Source organism: Dryobates pubescens, chromosome Z (assembly GCF_014839835.1).
Source record: "Dryobates pubescens isolate bDryPub1 chromosome Z, bDryPub1.pri, whole genome shotgun sequence".
Lineage (NCBI taxonomy): Eukaryota > Metazoa > Chordata > Aves > Piciformes > Picidae > Dryobates > Dryobates pubescens.
The window spans coordinates 19,437,378-19,457,991 of NC_071657.1; the positions used below are offsets into that span (position 1 = coordinate 19,437,378).

General features: G+C 41.6%; 1 protein-coding gene across 3 annotated transcripts in view; it reads right to left on the reverse strand.

Moving 5' to 3' along the window:
• Positions 1–20,614, reverse strand: part of APC (APC regulator of WNT signaling pathway) — an 80,529-nt gene that overhangs the window by 38,054 nt on the left and 21,861 nt on the right. For all 3 annotated transcript variants that reach the window (XM_054177933.1, XM_009896059.2, XM_054177936.1), the window contains exons 3-4: positions 14,704–14,905; positions 2,033–2,141 (exon numbers count right to left, since the gene is read on the reverse strand). In XM_054177933.1, the coding sequence (XP_054033908.1) occupies positions 2,033–2,141; positions 14,704–14,905 (311 nt within the window). The remainder of the gene's footprint in view (positions 1–2,032; positions 2,142–14,703; positions 14,906–20,614) is intronic.

The window sequence follows — 20,614 nt, forward strand, 5'->3', positions numbered from 1 at the left end:
AGGTTTGTCAGGCAGGATTTGTCCTTGGTGAAGCCATGTTGATTGTACCCAATCACCTCTTCATTATTCTTCTGCCTCAGCAATTCAGGAGGATTTGCTCCATGATCTTACCAGACACAGAGGTGAGATTGACTGGCCTAGTTCCCTGGGTCATCCTTCTTTCCCTTTTTGAAAATGGGGGTTGTATTTCCCCTTTTCCACTCAGTGGGGACCTCCCCAGACTGCCATGACTTTTGGAATATAATAGAGAGTGGTTTAGCAACCTTATCTGCCAGTTCCCTCAGCGCTCATGGGTGTATCTCTCAGTGGGTCCCATGGACTTGAACACTTTCACATTCTTCAGATGGTCACAACCCCGATGTTCACTCACAATGGGCAGTTCCTTCTTCCAATCCCTGCCATTATCTTCCATTATTTAGGGAGTGCAGCCAGAGCCCTTGCCAGTAAAGACTGAGGTAAAGTCATTGAGAATCTCAGGCTTCTCCATGTCACTTGTCACCAGTTCACCTGTTTCCTTTCTGAAGGGGCCCAACCTTCCCTAGTCTTCTTTTTACCATTAATACACCTATAGAAATTTTTACTGTTCCACTTGATCTCCCTGGCTAGATTTAATTCTAACTGAGCTTTAGCTTTTCTAACCAGGGCTCCTGCTGCTCGGGCAGCTTCCTTGTATGCCCCCATTCCAGCTGTCCTTTCTTCCACTCCTTGTAGAGTTTCTTTTTTGTGTGACAACATGTCCAGGAGCTCCTTGCTCATCCAGGCAGGTCTTCTACCATTCTTTCCTGCTTTCCTCTTTGTGAGTATACTTTGATCCTGGGCATGGAGAAGGTGATCCTTGAACAGATCAGCTGTCCTGGGCCCCTCTTCCCTCATGGGCTCTGTCCCACCATACTTTGGCCAGCAGATCCCTGAAGTGATCAAAGTCTGCATGCCTAAAATCCAGGGTTGTAAGCTTGGGATACACCCTCCTAGTTGCCTTGAGGATCTTAAATTCCATTGTTTCATGGTCACTGCAGCCAAGGTTATCCCTGAGTCTCACACTGGTCACCAGCCCTTCCCTATTGGTGAGAACAAGGTCCAGCACAGCACCTTTTCTCATTGATTCCTCTACCACTTGGAGGAGGAAGTTGTCATCTATGCATTCCAGGAACATCCTGGAATGCTGGTACCTAGCTGTGTCGCCCCTCCAGCAGAAGTCAGGGTGGTTGAAATCCCCCATGAGGACCAGGGCTTGTGAATGCGAAGCCACTTCTATTTGCCTGTGGAGGGCATCATCTGCTTGGCTCTGCTGGTCAGGTGGCCTGTAGCAGATCCCTACAGTAACATCAACTTCCCCTGTCTTCCCTTCAATCTTTACCCATATGCTCTCAACCAATCTGACAGATAAGCACCAAAACAGTATGATTCATGACAACACTGGAATGCCTGGCTACTAACGTATGTCAGCATGCCACAAAATGGTTATGCATGCCATACGAATCATTACGTTCTAAAATACTCAGAGGTATTGAACTACAGCATACAGGATGGTATACTACTGCTATCTATCCTATTTTTAAAGTAAAACAAAACAAAACAAAACAAAAGTATTCCACTCAGGAACAATAATGTGGCTTAAGGGAAGATATTCCAATGAATGCAGTCTTTCAAGGCAGGCTCTTCACTGTTTTTGGACTGTTACTCAGTTTGCAAATAATTGACTCTCCAAGAGCAGTCCTCCCAGAAGACTTCACCAAGGTCAATTCAGTCAAAACCAGACAATCAATTACAAATACATAAAATGCTACTACTTAAAAGAATGGGATCTGTCATTCAGTTGTGCAGGGAGTTAGCAGTAATGAATATAAATTACCAAAGAGATTTATTGCAGATGTTAAGTAAAACATTCTGATCATACGAAGAGCTAAGTTAATTCATTACCTATGAAACTGGGGTGACAATATAAAACCTGCAACACAGATATAGCTGCCAGTGACTCTGGGAACGGGCTGCACTTCCTCAAGATTTTTTCAAGCATACTGAATATACTTACATTTTCAGTAAGGGGGAGACTATCAATCCTTTTAGTCAGGTTCTGAAGCTGGGCATAATACCAATCCTTTTCTTTCTCTTCCTTCTCAAGCTCCGCAAGCAAAAGAGATCTATTACATACAGAAATGGGACATGTCTCACTATTAAGATGTTATTAACCATATGTACGTACAGAATAGGCACTGATATCCATAAAAAAAGGTTAACTATGAAACAAGGTTTGAAGAGAGCATATATTTGAGAAGGTGGGCACAGTTCCCTGGCCTTGGTTAAAGAACCTATCCAGTCCTCTATGCAAAATAAGTCACTAGGTTCTTGTGTATCAGATCTACACCCATAGAAGATGAAGAGATTACATTTGTCTACAAAACCACCTTAAAGGCTAAACCTAAGAGGCATTTTGTGAAAGCAAAAAACATTTATTAGTTGTGGGCTAAATCATAACTCATTTCTTTCAGATAATATGCTTTGTATAATGCACCAAACTACATTTAAGAAAAGGCCTAGATATTACAGGAGCATATACATCCCTGAATCACATTACTGAGGTAAAGGCAAACGAGGTATCACCCATACCAAACTTCAGGTAAAGCACACAAAATTCAATTTCTACAAGTATTAAAAATACATTAAGAGTATTTTCATTAAGTGTTACAGACAGAATATATTTATAGTTGTTTGAAACATTTTAAATGGGTATCATAAAGATACTGCATACCTGAGTAGTATATGAGAAAGTTAACATGCAGACTATCAAGAAAAAATCCAATAGAAATTTTACACCAATCCTTCATGAACTACATTTCTATAGTTGTAAATTTTTCAATATAGTTACATAGTGTTCATTGTTACAACATTTTTGCAAAATATGTATTAAAATTTTGAGGTAAAATCTGGCTAATGGGAGTATACAGAAAAGCCAGTCTTTCTGACTTTCTTCTTTGCTTGCCTGTTTTGTTTTTAAATACAAGTTTACTAGATTCTTATACAAGCTTTCTTCTTTCAACATTTTAATATTGCTCATTAATGAAAAGGAGAAAATCAACATTTAGCCAGAAGACAAAATATACATACAGGTTTGCCCAGTATTAATTCCTATTCCTTTACTTCTGCACACCTCTCTAAACACAGGTTGTGGTCTTTATAAAGCACACACATACATTATGGATAATTAAGTCATTAAGGAACAAAACACAACATATAACAAAAATACAATTTTCCCCTGACTACTTCAATAATGAATGCCAGTTATGATTTAAGATGATCTGTCCACATGTCAGAACTTTACAGAGCAGAATTAAGTCCCCATGTATTTTAAAGGATCTGTTTGACTTAGTTCCTGCTATAATTGCTTCAAACCAGTTTTGATGACTTAATAGTTACACTCCACACCCAATGCATGTGATCTGATCAATCTTCAAATGGAAAATCTACAGGATCTCTCAGAGATTGTCTCCAACCCTGACCATTCTGTGACTCTGACTTGAACTGCAGGAGACTGAAAATCTATGCACATTTAAGTGCTGAATGTTTTTAAACATGACAGAATGACAAGAATTTTCAGATTTGATTCAGTAGTTACATTGAAATGGAACTGTCTTAATAATTTTGAGACTGCAACGTGAAGTCATTTTCTGGGCAGTGTTTATATCAGATGGGTTTACAAGCAACATCAGTGAAAAGCCATATACAACAATTGCAATACTGTTGTACATAACTGTAGCAAGATTAAAGGGAAAAAGTAATTCTTCAGCCACAAGGATGGAATTCTTGCCAGACCCTTAAATCCTCTAAACAGACTGAAGAGAAAGTAAAAATAGATGGTGCTTGAGGAATGCCCCTAAGGAAAGTAATTTTTTCAGCCTTTTACCTGGTGCCTGATCTCTGTACAGACAAGTATTTTGCATGGCTTCCCATTTTACAACTCTGGGTGCCCATGCACTGTGTCTAGTTTGCAAAATCAAATTTGCAAAAGCGAAATTATTGAAATCCTTATGAGAAGTGCTTTTACCATATGAGTATTAGCAAATGTGAAAGGACGGACTTATTTTGCCTCTGGAGGCCAAATAACTGTTAGCAGAAATTAGAGGGATTATTTTCAGCTAAGTGAATATACGATTAAGTTCCTCTTGTAAAATGTACTCAATTTGTGTCAATCTGTTTCAGTATCTACAACAGATGCTAGAAACAATAAAACTAAGGAACAATGAGTGTTCCTTAAGCAACATAATGTATGACCTGAGGACAAACTTAATTTAATAGTATTCTGTTTGCTTTGTGTTGTAGGTTGAGAGATGGCCTAGCTCTCCCTCCCCCACAGAGAAAGAAAACCACAGCTAGACTCAGTTGGAGAAGCAGACTATATTTACAAGCACATATAGGAAGCAGATTAGATATATAACACAAGATATACAGGTATTTACAATATATATACAGAAATATACAGCAAAGAAAAAAAATACACACAAAGTTCCCTCCTTGAGAGGAGGGTTTCCCTCCCTTAACCCCCTCTCTCCCCCGCTACCTCCCTTTTTTCCCAAAAAGGGGCTAGAGAGAGAAAGAAAGGTATTAAGGAAAAGAATTGTTATTAAGCTTCAAAAGCACATGCAGGATTAGTTTTGCTTATCTCAAGGTCAGCTCCAGCTAGCTCGCTGAGAAGCAGGAAGGCAGAACAGGCTGAAACTCAAACTGAGAAAAAATTCCAACTGCCCTACAATTTAAAGTTGCATTTTGCCCATCCATCAATGGAATTCATTTAGAATACCTCAGTGTTTTTGTTCTAGTACCGAAAACATTCAGCCAGAGTGTTCCCAACACTGCCTTTCTTAAAGGCACAGCCTCAAACGGTCACAGTCCACCCCTTTCTAAACAATTTCATTGGCTGTTCGTACTGTCCATCCAATCCAGGACAATATTTACAGTTCGTGAGTAAAGTTCATAGTCTGTTCTGGCTATACTCAGATGTAGATGGTTCAGAAGTCCAAAAAAATCAAGAAAATAAGAATAATGGAAAACTGTTTGTCTCTCCGCAGACGAAGCGAAGAAAAGGAAACAGGGATACAGGGACTCTCAATTGACTCAGGGCTCTCAGGGTTCGTGCACCGTAGATTCCTCATGGATTCTTCCTTTGGACGCGATGTAGCTGTACAACAGTCGGGAATTAAACTCTCTCAGCTAAAGTTAAATTTCTTTGTGGAATACACCGAATTTCACCATTCTCTTGCATTACCCAATAAGTGTGACCAGGACCTTCAGCTGAAACCACCCCTCGGACAGGTTTAGCCTCTCCTGAGGGCGAAAATACCCGAACAGTTTTACCTAACAGATTCTTTTTTCTAACAACAGGAACTCTATCAACTTCTACTTTCTGTAGCAGATCTGAATGTGCTGGTCCAGCTCGGTTCACTGAACCTCTACTATTCACCAGCCAGGTTGCCTGTGCTAAATGTTTTTCCCAGTTTTTCAAAGATCCACGCCCCATGACTTTGAGAGTGGTCTTCAACAAACCGTTGTAGCGTTCAATCTTCCCTGCAGCTGGTGCATAGTAAGGAATATGGAATATCCACTCAATACCATGCTCTTTTGCCCAGCTCTTTACAAGGTTGTTTTTAAAATGAGTTCCGTTGTCTGACTCAATCCTCTCTGGAGTTCCGTGTCTCCACAGGATCTGTCTCTCCAGACCGAAAATGGTGTTGCGTGCAGTTGTATGTGGAACTGCATAAGTTTCCAGCCATCCGGTGTTCGCCTCTACCATAGTAAGCACGTATTGCTTACCAGAACCAGAACGTGGTAGAATGATGTAGTCAATCTGTCAAGCTTCACCATACCTGTACTTGGACCATCTGTCACCATACCATAAGGGCTTAATTCGCTTTGCCTGCTTAATAGCAGCACAAATGTCACGGTCATGGATGACCTGTGTGATAGCATTCATGGAAATGTCTATGGATCTGTCACGAGCCCACTGGTATGTTGCTGTTGTAGTTTGAGCTGGGTGCCCCCTGATGTGTTCACTTCCTGTGTCCAGAAGTTCAGCCCACAGGGATGGACACAGGAAATTGTGTGTATTTCCTACCATAATTCTTTGCACCACTATAAGATCCAGTGCGGGGTCTAGCACTTTCTCTTTTCTTCCTCCTCCATCAGCCAGTAACTGGGGGAGATGTCGCCTGGCTTTGGGCCTGGCTAGGCCAAAGGCCACAGGGGGATGGGCAGTCTCAGGCCTGGCCAGCTGAGACTAGCCCAGCAGAGGGAGGGGGAAGAAGGAGCCCTGAGGGTCTTGGGTGTACCCTCAGGTGGGAATGGGATGTCTCTGGGTTTGCTTTGGGATCTTTTGTCACTGCGCTTTGGGTTTTCTGTAACATTTCACTGCTTTCTATTTAAATTTTCATCACTTTTGCAATCCGTTTGTCTGAGTGTTTTTATTCCTGCCTGTGGTGTGGAGAGGGGGCTGCCTCAACCCAGCACAGTTGCATCTCTGCCTTGATGTCCTGATGAATTGTGAGCCCACCGAGCTAAGAATATCTCACCTCGGTGTTTCCAGTCGAGATCAAGATCAGAGTCCTTGTCTACTTGAGAAACTCTTGCAGCTAAGTCTGCCTGATGGTTGTGTTGCTGTTCCTCAGTAGCTTTGCTCTTAGGAATGTGAGCATCAATGTGTCTCACCTTCACTGGAATTCTCTCGACTCAATCAGCAATGTCTTGCCACAGTTCAGCTGCCCAAATGGGTTTTCTTTTCCTCTGCCAACCATTCTTTTTCCAGTTCTTCAGCCAACCCCATAGAGCATTGGCTACCATCCATGAGTCGGTGTAGAGATAAAGCTTTGGACATCTCTCCTGTTCAGCTACATCGAGAGCTAGCTGCACAGCTTTTACCTCTGCAAACTGACTGGATTCTCCTTCTCCATCCTTCGCCTCTGCAACTTGGCATGTCGGACTCCACACTGCAGACTTTCACCTTCGCTTGTTCCTGACGAGACGACAGGAACCGTCTGTGAACAAAGCATATTTCTTTTCATCATCACAAAGGTCCTTGGTAAGGAGGAGCTTCCTCAGCACGAGTTACTCTCTCCTCTGGAGGTTTAGTACAGTTGGTATCTTCAGGCCAACTTGAGATTACCTCCACCAGACCAGGTCTTTCAAGATTTCCCATTCGGGCTCTCTGTGTTATCAGAGCCATCCCCTTGGACCAGGTGGAATCTGTGGCATGATGTGGTGTGCAGGGAGCTAAGAGAAGTTGTGATTCAGTTCCAATCATCTCAGAAGCTGCTTTCACTCCTTCATAGGCAGCTAGAATCTCTTTCTCTGTTGGAGTATAATTAGCCTCTGAACCTCTGTAACCTCGACTCCAGAAACCAAGAGGTCGTCTACGTGTCTCACCTGGAGCTCTTTGCCACAAGCACCAGGTTGGACCATTGTCACCTGCAGCCGTGTACAAGATGTTTTTAATGTCTGGACCATCTCGGACAGGTCCCAGACCCACTGCTTGAACTACCTCTTGCTTTATCTGGTCAAAGGCTGCTTGTTGTTCAGGTCCCCAGTGGAAACTGTTCCTCTTTCGAGTCACATCATACAGAGGTTTCACAATGTGACTGTATCCAGGAATGTGCAGTCTCCAAAATCCCACTATCCCCAAGAAACGTAGAGTTTCTTGCTTGTTCGTGGGATTTGCCATGGTGGAGACTCTATTTACCACACCCACTGGAATGTGTCGGCGTCCATCCTGCCACCACACTCCCAGAAAATGAATCTCTGTGGTAGGTCCTTTCACCTTGTCTCTCTTGATGGCGAAACCTGCATTCAGAAGAATGTCCATGATTTTGTTATCTTTCTCGAAGACTTCCTCAGCAGTTTTACCCCAGACGATGATATCATCGATGAACTGGATGTGTTCTGGAGCACCACCTTCCTCCAGAGCATCGTGGATTACTGCATGACAGATGCTCGAGCTTTGGATCCAACCCACTGGCAATCTGTTGAAAGTGTACTGGATTCCTCTCCAGGTGAAAGCAAACTGAGGCCTGCATTCCTCTGCTATGGGAATAGAGAAAAAGGCATTAGCAATGTCTATGGTAGTATACCATTTGGCCTCTTTGGATTCCAGCTCATATTGGAGTTCCATCATGTCTGGTACTGCTGCACTCACAGGTGGGGTTACTTCATTCAGGGCTTGGTAGTCCACTGTCAGATGCCAGTCTCCATTCTGCTTTTGCACAGGCCACACTGGACTGTTGAAAGGTGAATGAGTTTTGCTGATGACTTTCTGACTCTCCAACTGACAAATCAGATTCTGAATGGGCAACAAAGAGTCACGGTTGGTTCTGTATTGTCTGTGATGCACAGTCTGAGAAGCAACTGGCAATTTAATGTCCTGAATCTTGTGTTGTCCCACAACTGCAGATTTATCAGAAAGCTCAGGTCTAGCAGACAGCTTCAGTTTTTGTCCATCAATTTCTACAGAAGCTACAGTTCTGGGCCCCTCAGTTTAGGAAGGATGTTGACTTGCTGGAACGAGTCCAGAGAAAAGCAACAAAGTTGGTGAGGGGTTTGGAACACAAGCCCTACGAGGAGAGGCTGAGGGAGCTGGGGTTGCTTAGCCTGGAGAAGAGGAGACTCAGGGGTGACCTTATTACTCTCTACAACTACCTGAAGGGAGGTTGTAGACAGACGGATGTTGGTCTCTTCTCCCAGGCAGCCAGTACCAGAACAAGAGGACACAGTCTCAGGCTGCTCCAGGGGAGGTTCAGGCTAGATGTTAGGAAAAAGTTCTATACAGAAAGAGTGATTGCACAGTGGAATGGGCTGCCTGGGGAGGTGGTGGAGTCGCCATCACTGGAGGTTTTCAGGAGGAGACTTGATGGAGTGCTTGGTGCCGTGGGTTAGTTGTTTGGGTGGTGTTTGATTGGTTGATGGGTTGGACGCGGTGATCTTGAAGGTCTCTTCCAACCTGGTTTATTCTATGTATTCTATGTATTCTACTCCAAAAGCCCATTTGTAACCTTTAGGGTCCTTGAAATGCCCTTCTCTCAGAAAATCAATTCCCAAAATACAAGGTGCGTCAGGTCTGGTCACAACTGTATGCTTCCTCCACTGTTTACCAGTTAAACTTATATTAACCTCTACCTTACTTAACTCCTGAGATCCACCAGTGACTCCCAGAATAGTTATAGACTCTGATCCCTGATAATTCGATGGCAATATGGTGCACTGAGCTCCTGTGTCAACCAAGGCCCTGTACTTCTGAAAGTGTGAAGTGCCAGGCCACTGGATGTACACATCCCAATAGATTCTGTCATCTCCATTATCCCTCTCCTCCCCCTGGCGGGAGGCAGGGCACTCCTAATTATGGGGAACATTTCCACAGGTGCAACGAGCACATGGTGCAGTATTAGAACTGGAGTCACTGTTGGAGCTATCATAGTTGTCCTGGGGAACTGTGGAAGTAACAGCTACCCTTCTGGTATTGCTACCCCGAGGCTGCCACTTTGCAGTTCCCTCAGTCTCCTGAAAAGATTAGAAGTTGGTTGACCTTCCCACCTGTTCATGTTCTCACCAAACTGATCACGCAGAGTTATCCAAATAGTCCTATGAGATTGCCTTGGTGGTCTGTTTTGGTTTGGTCTGTTTTGGAATAACCTCCTTGGAGGACGTCTATTCCTCACAGATGAAACTTGTATACACCTGGAGGAGGAATTGGAATTATCTCTTTGTGTCAATTGGGATATGGTGTTTTTAAATTCATCCTTCAGCTCTTTCATGCAATTCTCAATTTTTCCAGACAGTTTCAATGGCTGAAACCAAAGAAACACATGTCATGCTATCATCCAATTGTCTCATTTGATCAGTGAATTGGCCAACCGTAGGAGGAGCTCCACCATAATTTCTTGCCACAATTCTGCTTGCCAGAATATTTGTATAATTAGAAGGAGCAAGTTTGATGAGCTATTTTGCAAGACCAGTTCCTACAGGAGTATCATCAGGATTCAGAAACTCACGTTCACCATAGAGTATCTCTCTAATAGCAAATTCTCTCAGACGCTTAATTCCCTCATCTATGGTATTCCAGGGCTTACGATTCCATGGAAGATCATCTCGGGAAGGGTATCTCATGAGAACTGCCATTAAAAGGTGTATCCAGAGATTAATCTTACTAAGAGCCTTGCCTAGATGTCTATCTATTCCATTATCCTTCGAGAGAGTTCCTAGCTGAGCTGCTGACTTGTCTCCAACCATTGGAGCTGGAGCACCTGTATCATAACATCTACCAAGCCAAGCGAGAACTGGCTCCTTATCTGCTCTGAGGTAATCCTTATGCACATTTCTCAATTCTTCACGAGGCGAAGAACAGTCAGAAATATCATCTTCTTCTTCGCCTCCTCTTCCTCAACTTGTGGTCCAAATAACCTTTCTGTCACTCTCTCAAGGATCCCTTTAAGCTGAGAAGCACCACCACTAGCTGCTGTCCTACCAAGAGCTGCATCTCGATCCTCTGATGATCTCAATAACTCAGCTATATTTTTAAGACAAATTTTCTCTTCCTCCCCAGCAGAAGAACGTAGCTGTGCTCCCCCATCAGCTCCTGAATCAGCTTTGGGCTTTCCACTCCTTGTTGTTAAAACTGCTACTTGCTTAACTGGAGCTGTGTTTGGGTTTACAGCTGCCTTATCAGAAGCTGATAGACTTCGAGACAGATTAGCTGCTTTGAAGGACGCTTCCGGTCCTGCCATGGAAGAAAGAGGAAATGCCTTTGCCTCGTTAATGGCGGCAGCTGGTGACATGGGAGCCGCCATGTTTGGAGCTGTTGCAGCCCCTGGCTGCTTGCCAGAATCAGCAACAGTGCCGTTCAAAGCTGCCTTTCCGATAGACTTTTCAGCTTTAACTGACACAGATTCTCCACTGTCCTCATCACTACATGTTTCTGGAACAGAGCCAGGGTGGTGTTTTCTTTTCTTTTACAATAAAACATGCCTTAGAAACTTTTTTCTCCCGGTACAATGCTACTAACAAATACACATTAGTTATCACCAGCAGCAGGATTACACACATCGAGAAAATCGACTTTGGATCCCAGCCATCACTTAAAATTACCCTTTCACTGACTGGAATCTTAAACTCCCTTATCTCAATTGGGAGAGTGCTGGAGGTCACATTCCTGTATCTTCTAAGACAAAAGAATTCTAGGCACCGATCATATAGAAGCTGAATCTTGTACTTAAACCATAAATATAATTTTTGCATTATATATTTACCTATCTGGTCGATAATCAAACCCAAGCAATATTTGTAGATCAATACTCCAAGAACAGAGAAGAACAGATGCTCTAAAAGCCAAAACACCTTCATGTTTACTTCTCTGAGTCAAGCAAGCAATGAAATCAAACTAATTTATCACCAAGCCCAGAGCTGGGCAGCCAATAATGTTGTAGGTTGAGAGAGGGCCTAGCTCTCCCTCTCCCACAGAGAAAGAAAACCACAGCTAGACTCAGTCGGAGAAGCAGACTATATTTACAAGCATATATAGGAAGCAGATTATATATAAAACACAATATATACAGGTATTTACAATATATATACAGAAATCTACAGCAAAGAAAAAAATAACACAACAAAGTTCCCTCCTTGAGAGGAGGGTTTCCCTCCCTTAACCCCTTCTCTTCCCCCCTACCTCCCTTTTTTCCCAAAAAGGGGCTAGAGAAAGAAAGGCAAGTTATTAAGGAAAAGAATTGTTATTAAGCTTCAAAAGCACATGCAGGATTAGTTTTTCTTATCTCAAGGTCAGCTCCAGCTAGCTTGCTGAGAAGCAGGCAGGCAGAACAGGCTGAAACTCAAACTGAGAAAAAATACCAACTGCCCTACAATTTAAAGTTGCATTTTGCCCATCCACCAATGAAATTCATTTAGAATATCTCAGTGTTTCTGTTCTAGTACCGAAAACATTCAGCCAGAGTGTTCCCAACACTGCCTTTCTTAAAGGCACAGCCTCAAACGGTCACACTTTGCAACACCTTCTTTGCCCCATGGCAATTTAGATTTTAACAATGTCCTTGATGTCTCTCAGAACAAAGCCTGAAGAGTTGATACAACTACAGAAGGTTGGACTTCAATTTACTTGAAAAGAAGCTGCAAGTCAATGCAGATCTGTCTGATAAGCTGCTCCATGTGTTTAATTACTATTGGATACTAGACCAGAAAGAGATGTAATTCTCAGCCTTCTGAAACTTTAAGGTTAAGAAAGCATTTAAGGTGGAAGAGCTATTACTGATCATGGAAAAGTTTATGGAAAAATCCAGCACAGCTATTTCATGTTTTTATATTCCAAAACGCTTTACACCAGGACTTTCACATTATCAGAGAAAAAACTGTTATCTGACATACACTGTCAAGTGAGAATGAAGCAAAAGAAGCAAACTTCACACTATTTTTGAATTAAAATTTTCTAACTTGAATTGCTTTTCTGAAGGGTATTTTGAAAGACTTCTCTTATGTGCTTTTCAAGATCCCAGAAATGAATTGAATAAATGTGGAAAACTTGTTTATTCTTTTTTATATCTTTTCAGCATTATTCCCAGCTAAAAGGGACATGGGAAACAAACTATATGTTACTACTTGAACCATTACAGTTACACTTATAAGTGATACTTCCACTTCAGCTGGTAGGTAATAAAGTAAAAACTTGAACATGAAACACTGCTCATAGATGCTGTGAAGATGGAAGCAAGTTGTACCGTCAGCCAAAGGGAAGTAAGTGTAGGGGGGAAAAGAAGTCATGAGACAGAAAAAATGTTCAAAATCAACATTAATTATAAAGAAAAAAAGGAGTGGCATAAACCACTAGGAATAAACATGGCATAGAAACACTTTAATTAAAAGAATCACAAAATGGTCATTCTTAGTGGTACATTATAGAATTCACAAAGGTTACATTACTAAATTTACAAAAGGCAAAACAACACAAAAGTAATCTGCAGCGTACTTTGAAAAGTTTTGTTGTGGCTTACCAGATATACCCAGAAATAGCCAAAGAAAAAGCAAGAGACATTTAATGAACAGTGTATTTGAAACTAGCAACCTAAAATTATATACCTCCCATTTTTTTCCTTTCTTTTTTTGGCTTTGAAATTAAAGGTAACCTAAGCAAGTAAGAAATAGGCAATTTCATCTTCATTCCAGTAAATAAATAGATTCTCTTCCACTCAAATCACTTTTAGCTAAGCTGAATGATTTTTTTTCCAATACAAACCAAATTTTACTGATTTTTCTTTTTTTTCACTTGTTTACATTAATAAACATCTAGTGAATTATTAAATATATTATGAATGTGTCAAATTCACACAAAATGAATACATTATTTGGTCCTTGCTCAAACACTGTTGTGCAGAAGCAGCATATTTTATGCCAGTTTGTTAAGATACTGACTGGAAATGATTCCTGTTGCAGGCTTTGAAAACATCAGTTTCTTCTACATAATCTTAGTATTTTGATGCTTGTCAAGTTCCATATGATCTCTGAAAGTCTATTTCAATTCTATCAGCAAATACCATGTGTTTATACATAGAAACACTGAAGCTTAGTAAGTACACCAAACAAATTCAGCAACAAAGCATAGAGAAACAAGTGGTTAATTTTCTTTCAGAAATGGTAGTGATTTCAGATGCATGGTCATACACCCCCCTATCCCATTTGGCTTCCCTGGGTTCACATCAATATGTCCTTTGGAACAGTGTATTTGCACTTTTACAGGGGAGTTTGGATTATCCATCATTTCACTAATAATGATGTCAGATGCGACCTGGCAATGCCTCTACAATATAGATCATTCACCCAGCACAAATCTTCACCCCATCAGCTATGAGAGTAACACTGCCTAAGATATCTGAAATGAAAATATCTTTATCTGTGTTTTTTACGTTATTTGGAACAAAGACCAGCTCACTGCCTAAGCTGTCTTTATTGCCAAAACATCTAAAGAACTATCACCTTAGAATTGATAACAGTGGGAAAAGACCACAGATCATAAATCAAATGTTCTAACCACCTTGAAGAACTCCAGCTGCTATAAAATCATACCACTTGTTCCAAGTGACCTGGAGTTCACTTAAAACATAAATGAAAGTCCTATTAAATGGATACCACTACCTTCCAAGAAATTCCATGATTTTGTCAACAAAAAACATCAGATGGGAACAACATCCTGAATGTGCAACTACTTTTGTTTACTTGACATTTTTGCTGAGAGAGCAGTATCACTAGGTAAATGTCTGCTAATAGGAAGTAACTGATCAACCTGACATGGTAGTATAATCACTTGCAAAAAAAGACAAAGATTGCACTAAGCATTAACAGCACTTATCAACAGTGGTGAGGTGATAATGGAGGTGTTTGAGATGCTTCACCGTCTCAAAATGTATTTCAGATGCTGACAATCTGCCGATCAAAATAATTTTCAGCCAACAGTGTAATGAAGAAATATCTATATGAAGAAACAGTAGAAACTGTATGATGTGTTTAACATTTGTTTTGAGTGTGTAGATTCCTGATTTCCTGAACTGTCAAGATAAATGTACCAGTGATCTCAAAACCATACCTATGATAGCTGAATACTCAGTGCATCAGTAAACTTTTATGTTAAAACTGAAGACTGTTGATACTAGATGAAAAAACAAAGAAACTTACCTCTCTTTTTCTAGCTCTTCTAAATAACCAGTGCTCTCCCTGCTTCCATTCATAAATCCTCTTCTTGGAAAGGATCCCATGGGAACAGGACTACACTCTCCTGAACGGCTTGACACGGACCCTTCTCGGCTCCCATATGAACGCACGGATGCCTTAGGCCTTAACTTCACACCAGGGAAGTTACTGCTTTCCAAGTTCAGCTCTAGACAATAAAGAGTAGACATTTTCAAAACTGAAGTTCAATAGCACAAATTTAGAATAAAATGTCTATCTTAATTCCTTATTTCCTGAACAAATACATGATTTTTTGATGGTTGCGTTTTGCATGGAAATCCATAGAAAAATGAAATGGGAACAAACCCAATCTTAAACAGCACACTTTGAGAACAGAAGTCACCTAGATGGCCAAACTACAATCTTGACAAACAGAACAGTGTCTCCACATGAGCCTGCCTCTTTCCCTGAGGCTTAAGAAATGGGCATAGTTTTCCATTAATGTCTTATGAATTGTTCTGGTGGCCCACTTCCAAATAGCTTCTCAGAGATCCTTCCTGCAGATGCTTCACTGATACATGAATCATGACAACTCTGTTAGTCACAGGGCCCTTAAATGTAGCCATCTATGACATTTTTGGTTCAGTGGTAAAATGAAATGGAGAGCGCAGGACATGCAAGCAAGGTTAGAAAAAACAATGGATTGTAATGTGGTGGGTTGAAAATTTGAATTCAACATTAAATTGCCAGACCAGCTCAGTTGGAAGCAAATTAAGCCGTATTTACAAGCAAAGCTACAATCTAAAATGGAAATGCAATGAGTATGCATAAAATACACAGTATTTACAATTTATAAACAGCATAAGAACCCTCCTGGACAAACTAGGGGGACTCCTAGTAGCTTCCCCTTCTCTGCTCCCTTCCCTCTACTCCCCACCCCGTATACTGCGGGAGAAAGAATAGAGAGTTGTGTGTTAAGATACTCGACCACAACAAAGAACACAGCCAAGGTCAGTAAAGCCAAGCAGAAGCACAAGTTCGTGTCTCCCAGAGCGAGGAAGATGAAAAGAGAAATAGTTTACAGATCTAAGTTTTATGTCTGTTATCTATCCAATGGGATTCCTTAGAACTTATCATTATTTTCCTTTTCACACCCTATAGTGATTTATTTACATTCTACTACTTTCTGTTCGAGATCTGCAGAAAATTTTCTAGGCACAACCTAAAACTACCACAATCCACCCCTTCTAAATAATTCCACTGGTTGCTATTGCTATCCATATAATCTAAAATAGTCTTTACAATAATGAATAAAGTTCATATTTTCAGTTTATCGTCCCTTTCAGCTATCTCAGGTATAGATGACTTAAAAGCTCAAAAAACTGGAAATAAGAAAACAGTTTATGTCTTTGTAGATGAGACAAAGAAAAGGACAGGCACTCTCAGGTAACTAAGGGTTTGTGCACCACAGATTCCTCATGGATTCTTCCTTTGAGGGTGATGTTGTATCTTAAAACAGAAACTCCTAATGGCTTGCACTATACACTCTGAATTTAAACTCTCTCAGCTAACGTTAGATTTCTTAGCACAATATATTGAATTTCACCATTCTCTTGCATTACCCACTAAGTGTGACCAGGACCTTCAGCAGAAACCACCCCTCTGATAGCCTTGGCCTCTCCTGAACGAGAGAATACCCAAACAGTTTTCCCTAACAGATTCTTTTCTCAATTAACAGGAACTTTATTCTTCTACCTTTCATAACAAATCTAATTGTGCCAGTCCAGCTTGAATTACTGAACCTCTACTATTTACCAACCAGGTTGCTTGTGCTACATGTTTCTCCCAGTTTTTCAAAGATCCACCCCGCCATGGCTTTCAGAGCGGTTTTCAGCAAACCATCATAACGTTAAGTTTTCCCTGAAGCTAGTGCATAGTAAGGAATGTGGTATACCCACTTGATGCCATGCCCTGTAGCCCAGTTTTTTACAAGATTTTTTTTTAAATGAGTTCCATTGTCTGATTCAGTTCTCTCTGGAGTACTATGTCTCCACAGGATTTGTCTTTCCAGACCAAGAATGGTGTTACGTGCAGTAGCATGAGGAGTTTCCAACCATCCAGTGCTTTCCTTTACCATAGTCAGCACATACCACGATTGAGAGATGGAGACAAAGCTGGATGCAAGCGAAGTGTCTACTTTATTGTACAAAGTCTTTTCTTTTTATAGGCTAACATACTCAAAAGCAACTTGTGACTGGTAATTAGATGTGTCCGTGCGACAGTTGCAGATTCGTGACTGCCCGCCAAGGAAATGCCAGGGAACACACATCCCTGAGCAAGGCTCAGACAGGTGTTAGACAAAAGGCAAATGATCACGTGTCTCTTATCTAAATTCAGAGAGAAGACAAAAGACTCTTTTGCAATGTTTACTGGCTCTTATTCTCAGGTCGTTGTGTGGCTTCCCTGAGTCACAATGGCTGCCGGTAATCAGCTAAATGCTTTTTTTCTCTCTACACAGTTGCATTTTTTCCCCAAGGTTTGTGGCCCACAAGGGCTAAAACATTTCCTTCTATCAGCTGAGCATTGCTTGAGGTTCTACTCCCTAAATTCAGTGCGTCAAGCACACATTGTTTACCAGATCGAGAACGACCTAGAGTGATGTAATCAATCCGCCAGACTTCATCAGACTTAGACCATCGTTCACCATACCACAAGGGCTTGATACACTTAGCTTGCTTTATAGCAGTACAAATGTCACAGTCACGTATGACTTGCACAATAGAGTCCATGGAAATGTCAATGTATCTGACATGAGCCCACTGGTAGGTTGCATCTCTACCTTGATGTCCTGATGCATCATGAGCCTACTGAGCTAAAAAGAGCTCACCTCAGTATTTCCAGTAAAGATCAAGCTCACAGTCTGCATCTACTTGAGAAACTTTTGCAGCTAAATCTGCCTGGTGGCTGTGTTGATGTTCCTCAGTAGCTTTACTCTCAGGTATGCGAATGTGAATGTGTCTCACTTTCACTGGAATTTTCCTTTCAATGTGAGTAGCAACCTCTTGCCACAGATGAGCAGCCCAAATAGGCTTTCCTTTCCTCTGCCATCCATTCTTTCTCCACTCCTTTAGCCAACCCCACAAAGTGTTGGCTTTATCAGTGATAAAGCTTTGCCATCTCTCACATTCAGCTACATCAAGAGCTAGCTGGACAGCTTTTACCTCTACAAACTGGCTGGATTCACCTTCTCCATCTTTTGCCTCTGAAACTCTGCATGTTGGACTCCACACTGCAAACTTCCATCTCCACTTGTTTCCAACAAGATGACTGGAACCATCTGTGAACAAAGCATATTTCTTCTCATCATCAGAAAGATCCCAGTAAGGAGGAGCTTCCTCAGCACAAGTTACTCTCTCCTCTGGAGGTTTTGTGCAGTCAGTGCCTTCTGGCCAATTCGTAATCACTTCCACAAGACCGGGTCATTCAAGATTTCCAATTCAAGTTCTCTGTGTAATCAGCGCCATCCATTCAGACCATGTAGCATGTCGCATGATGTGGTGAAGAACCTTTACCTTCGAACATCCAATTCAAAACTGGCAATCTGGGAGCTAAAAGAAGTTGTGACTCAGTTCCAATTACTTCTGAAGCAGCTTTCACTCCTTCATAAACAGCTAGTATCTCTTTCTCTGTTGGAGTATAATTTGCCTCTGAGCCTTTGTAGCCACGACTCCAAAAACCAAGTGGATGTCCACGTGTCTCACCTGGAGCTCTCTGCCATAAGCACCAAGTTGGACCATTCTCACTTGCAGCTGTATACAGAATGTTCTTAATGTCTGAACCAGTTCAAACAAGTCCCAAACCCAGTGCATGGACTACTTCTTGCCTTATCTGGTCAAAGGCTGCTTGTTGCTCAGGACCCCACTGGAAATTGTTCCTCTTTCGAGTCACATCATACAGAGGTTTCACAATCTGACTGTATCCAGGAACATGCAGTCTCCAAAATCCCACTGTACCTAAGAAACACAGTTTCCTTTTTATTTATGGGATTGACCATAGTACAGACCTTGTCTATCACAGCCATTGGAATATGACAGCAACCATCCTGCCACCGCACTCCCAGAAACCGGATTTCTCTGGAAGGTCCTTTCACCTTGTCTCGCTTAAAGGTGAAACCCGCTTTCAACACAAAGTCAGTTATTTTGTTACCTTTCTCGAAGGCTTCCTCAGCAGTTTTACCCCATACAATGTCATCAAAGAACGGAATGTGTTCTGGGGCTCCCCCTTTCTCCAAAGCATCATGGTTCACTGCATGACAAATTGCTGAACTGTGTTTCCACCCCTGGGGCAAATGATTGAATGTGTACTGTAGCCCTCTCCAGGCGAAAGCAAACTGAGGCAGCATTCCTCTGCTATGCGAATAGAGAAGAAAGCATTAGCAATATCTATGGTAGTATATCACTTGGTCTCTTTGGATTCCAGCTCATAATGGAGTCCCAACATGTCTGGTACAGCTGCATTCATAGGTAGAGTTACTTCATTCAGGGAATGGAAGTCAACAGACAGATGCCATTCTCCATTTGGCTTTTGCACAGGCCAAATTGGAGGGTTGAAAGGTGAGTTTTGCTGATGGCATTCTGACCTTCCAATTGACAAATCAAGTTATCAATGGGCACCAGAGTCATGGTTGGCTCTGTATTGCCTGTGATGCACAGTTTGAGAAGCAACTGGCAGTTTCACATCCTTTATCTCATGTTGTCCCACAACCGCAGATTCATCTGAAAGTTCAGGTCTCACAGACAACCTCAATTTTCCTCCATCAGTTTCCACAGTTGCTATTCCAAAAGCCCATCTGTAACCCTTAGGGTCTTTGAAACACCTCCTCTTAGAAAGCCAATTCCCAAAATATACTAGGTGCATGTGGTCCTGTTAAATTAGTGTGTTTCTTCCACTCTTTCCCAGTTGATCTTCTGCTAACCTGCATCTTAGTTAACTCTTGAGATCCACCAGTGATTCTTTGATGGTATTATGGTACATGGAGCTCCTGTGTCAACCAAGGCCCTGTACTTCTGAAATTTTGAAGTGCCAGGCCACTGAATGAATACATTCCAACAGATTCCATTATCTCCATTATCCCTTTCCTCCCCCTGGTGGGAGGTAGAACACCCCTAGTTATGTGGCTTACATCTACACACACAGTGCTTAGTGTTAAGAGTCAGAATCACTGTTGGAGCAATGAGAGTTGTTCTGGGAAACAGAGGAAGTGACAGCTACCCTTCCGGTATTGCTACCTCTGGCTCTGCCACTTTGCAGCCCCCGTAATCTCCTGAAAAGAGCTCTAGTGGGTTGACAAACCCACTTATTCATATTTTCACCAAATTAGTCATGCAGGGTTATCCAAAGACTTCCACATGATTGCCACTGTTGTCTATTTTGGGCTGACTTAGTTTGAAATGGTCTTCTAGCAGGACATCTTATTTCTGACAGCTGCAACTTGTATCCATTTGAAAGAGGAAGAAGTGAGTTCATCCCCCTATGCCAACTGGATCTGGAGGTTTTAAATTCCTCCTTCATCTCTTTCATGCAATTTTTCATCTCTCCAGTCAGTTTCAATGGCTGAGACCAAAGAAACACGTGTGAGACTATCCTCCAGTTGCCTCATTTGGTCAGTAAAATAACCAACAGTAGGAGGCACACCGCCATAGTTTCTTGCCACAATTCTGCTTGCTAAAATAGTAGTATAATTAGGAGGAGCAAGTTTAATGAGCTTTTTGGCAAGACCTGTCCCCATAGGAATTTCATCAGGATTCATTGTACCATAATTTCCATAAATTATTTCTCTCACAGTAAACTCCCTCAAATGCTTGAGTCCCTCATTTATAGTATGCAATCTCCGTGGGTTCCATGGTAAATCATCACT